Source organism: Cucurbita maxima, unplaced genomic scaffold, assembly GCF_002738345.1.
Source record: "Cucurbita maxima cultivar Rimu unplaced genomic scaffold, Cmax_1.0 Cma_Scf00001, whole genome shotgun sequence".
Classification (NCBI taxonomy): domain Eukaryota; kingdom Viridiplantae; phylum Streptophyta; class Magnoliopsida; order Cucurbitales; family Cucurbitaceae; genus Cucurbita; species Cucurbita maxima.
Genome location: NW_019272017.1, coordinates 371,703 through 375,487, shown reverse-complemented (window position 1 = coordinate 375,487; position 3,785 = coordinate 371,703). Strand labels below are relative to the sequence as shown.

The following is a 3,785-nucleotide window of genomic DNA, read 5'->3' as shown; positions in this document are numbered from 1 at the left end:
TTTTTTTTTTTTTTTTTTTTTTTTTTTTTGGGGAGTACTGTAACCGTTTAAACTTACCGCTAGGGGATATTGTCCGTTTTTGTCCATTACGTATCCTTGGCAGTCTCACAGTTTTAAAATGTGTTTACTAGAGAGCTTTCCACGTCCTTATGAACTTAGAAGAGATGCTTTGTTCTCTCCAACGAATGTGAGATTTCACAATCCATCTCCCTTGGAGCCTGCATCTTGCTGGCATCTTGTTTGGTGTCTCGCTCTGATACCATTTGTAATATGCCCATTGTTAGCCAATATAGTCTGAAACGTGTTTAGTGGGAAGGGGTTTTCACACCTTATAAGGTAAAAAATGTTTCTTTTCCTCCTTTCCATGTTTCCAAAAGAATATTTTGTTTCTTCGTTTCTCTCTCCAATCGGTGGTCTTACTGGTACTCTAATAAATTCTCTCCATCCATTTTTAATATCATTCAATTTTAATTGTGTCTTTATCATTTTTTTTTATTAAAAAATGTTTGAGAGACTAGGGTCTATTTATGTTCATGAATTTAAAAAAAAATTCTAAACTAAATGACTTATTATTTTTTTTAACCTTAAAAGTTGAATTATTTATCAAATATAACGTTGAAATTATTTATCAAACATAACATAAATGACCCATGAAGTAACAATTACAAGGAGGAACGTTATTATCTGAATCCAATTCAACCGGCTCAGATTAAATTGCTCTCATTTCCTTGCCACTGCGAACCTAAGTTAAGAATTCATTGATCACTTTCTTGCTTGGTGGGGAAGGAACTGCCATAAGAATGAGATACCGTCGTGGCGTTGGAGTTAATGTGTTTCGTTGCTCCATGAGTTCTTTGGACTATTTCTTTTTCAACTAAATGCCATTGTGATCTTGACATGCTCATGTTTAGCCTTGAGGAGAACCCAAACCTCGTATTCATTTTTCGCCCGTCCTTGTGACTTTGTTGGACCTTAAGCGAGGTTCGTCTTTGCCAATTGAACATAACTTATGCGAAATCCAAGCTTTGTTCAGCCACACATGCCACCCTTGCAGGGGTCAAGGTTTCTCAATGTAACGTTGGGTCTCATTATGTTATCTTAGTTTTCAATCAACATGACACACATGTCTTGATGCTATCCCAAGTCATCGAATGTTATCAATCATCATAGTTCACTCAGTCATGGTCATCGAGAAGAGAACAGACCTATGTATCGTTCGTATCATCGGAGCATTTCGAACATCCATTTATCTGAGTTATATCGAGGCATTGGACCATCCCATGTCCATGTTAGTTTATTTATGGAATTTGTTCTGGATAGCGGGTGCATGATTCAACGTTGAACACATTAACGGGATGCAATATTCTGCATAAAATTTACCAATTATTTCCTATTTTTAATGAATTTTATTTTATTTTAGGGAAATAAAAAGGCTATGAAACGTATCTCCTGAAATGTTTCTAATTTGTTTTTTTTTTCCAATATTCACTGTAAAAATGAAAGATCACATTTCCTTTTCAAAAAAAAGAAAAAAAAAGAAAAAAAAAGAAAAAAAGTAAGAGAGTAGTTGTGCATATCATGAGAAGTAGGTGGTTGATTTTTTTGTGAATCCACATGTATATATTTATTCGTGGTAGAAAAAAACAAAAACAAAAACAAAAACAAAAACAAAATAATGCATAGAGTTTATATATATACATTTTTTATAGCTAAGAATAAATTTAATTCTTTAAATTTTGAGGGAGCAAATAAGGTAGTAAGCTTATTCATTTAGGCATGACACTGTTTATCATAAATGCATAAATGAAGCTTGAAATAAATTATTAAACAAAAGTTTCTTTTTTGTTTTATTTGAATTCAAGACGGGTAAAGATTCAAACTTGATCCGTCTAAAATGTAGTTAGGTGAGTAAGAGAAATTACCAGTAGAATTCAGATGAAATAAAAATAAAAATAAAGATTGGAACAAAATGAAATTAGGCCTTGAGGAGATTGGGTCCGTTGGGTGAAGAATGGACAAGGCAGAGTGGCCTAAGTTGTGTGTCCACCGGTGTGGTTCCTCCTACACTAACAACGCCATGTAGCGAACACAAAGAGAGAGAGAGAGAGAGAAAGGGAAAAGAAAAGTCTTTGCATAAAATGAGTCAGTCCCCTGAACCCAGAAAAAAAGGGGGCAAAATGTGAAGAGAACTCCTCACGAGGAATTGATTTTTATTAATATTTTGTTCTCTTTTTCAATTTGGGTCTTTATCGGATTGGATTGGATTGGATTTGGGTTGCCAACTTTTACTATTAATTCCTTGGAATTTGGCCGAGTTCTAATCCCGATTGCCCCTTTCCATTGTTGGTGTTCTGTTTAATTTCATTGGTTTTTGTTCTTCTTTTTGCAATTTTATTATTGGGAAAACTTCCGAGCAGCGATGTTCCGATTCGAGCAGGAGAAGCTCCGAAAACGTATTTGATATTTCCCTATACCATTCTTTGATCACTTGAATTTGTTCAGTGCTCTTAGGGTCTGATATGGCTGATGCTCACTTTGTCATGCCGGCATTTGTGCTACGAAACCTCTCTGATAAACTCTATGAGAAACGGAAGAACGCTGCTCTTGAGGTCTACTTCCCTACCCGCTCCATCAATTTAAAATTTCTAGGGTTTTCATTGTCTGTAATCTTTCAAGGGCTGCATTGCGCTTGTAGGTTGAGGGAGTTGTGAAGCAACTTGCGTCGGCTGGAGATCATGAGAGGATTACGGCAGTTATTAATCTGCTGACCAACGAATTCACTATGTCTCCTCAAGCGAATCATAGAAAGGTATGAGCTGAATGCCAAAATGAATGCTTCTGATAGTTCAGGTTTGCCTTTGAGACTTCGTGCACTTGTGAAGTCTTGATTTTATTATTATTAAATTTCGGTTTATTATCATTTTAAACTTTTTGGAATTTGCTTGATTTTAAACTTCCAATTTCATTTTGTAGGGAGGATTGATAGGACTTGCAGCTGCAACTGTTGGCTTGACTTCCGATGCGTCCCAACATCTCGAGGTTAGATTTTCTTAGGCGATTTTTTAATTGAGTTTTATAGTGTAGTTCATCACTGATTTCTCATAGGCTATTGCCGTCACTTGGTATAAATAAGTATTTAGTAAATGTACTTGAAGAGTTTATTTGTTAGAAGATGGATATGTTATCGACAAAGATTGTGCTTGGTTTATTAGGTGGATATGTTATCCCAACTCTACTGCTTGTAGCCTCAAACTATTGAATTGTAGAGATTCTGACTATACTGAATAACAATTTGGGAGAATGGCATATGAAACTTGATCTGTTTCTTATCTCTCTTCAAGTGGTGCAATTTTAAGAGCTTGTTCTTGTTGTTGATATATAACTTGTATCGTTGCTAAATAAATCAGACTTTTTTTTTTTTTCCTGTTTTCTTCCATTTTGGCGATGTTATCATGTTCTAGTTTTTCCGTCTAACGTGATTAACTTTTCAGCAAATTGTACCTCCTGTGCTCAATTCTTTTTCTGATCAAGATAGCAGAGTACGATATTATGCATGTGAAGCTCTATACAACATTGCAAAGGTGAGAAAAATTATTAGATCTGTTAATATGCTTTTGGGACTAAGCTGAATGTACTTCTATTGGTGCAGGTTGTTAGAGGGGATTTTATAGTTTTCTTTAACCAGATATTTGATGCCTTATGTAAGCTTTCAGCTGATTCAGATGCCAACGTACAAAGTGCTGCTCATCTATTAGATCGACTTGTCAAGGTACTCACACCCCCCC

The 3,785-nt window shown here is 35.3% G+C and overlaps 1 protein-coding gene across 1 annotated transcript in view; it reads left to right on the top strand.

Moving 5' to 3' along the window:
- Positions 1 to 2,050: 2,050 nt before the first annotated feature.
- LOC111490779 (protein VAC14 homolog) overlaps positions 2,051 to 3,785 on the top strand; it is a 15,042-nt gene continuing 13,307 nt past the window's right edge. Inside the window, exons 1-5 of the mRNA XM_023139389.1 lie at positions 2,051 to 2,609; positions 2,696 to 2,809; positions 2,974 to 3,039; positions 3,492 to 3,581; positions 3,650 to 3,769. Of these exons, the coding sequence (XP_022995157.1) occupies positions 2,520 to 2,609; positions 2,696 to 2,809; positions 2,974 to 3,039; positions 3,492 to 3,581; positions 3,650 to 3,769 (480 nt within the window). The 5' untranslated portion in view covers positions 2,051 to 2,519. The remainder of the gene's footprint in view (positions 2,610 to 2,695; positions 2,810 to 2,973; positions 3,040 to 3,491; positions 3,582 to 3,649; positions 3,770 to 3,785) is intronic.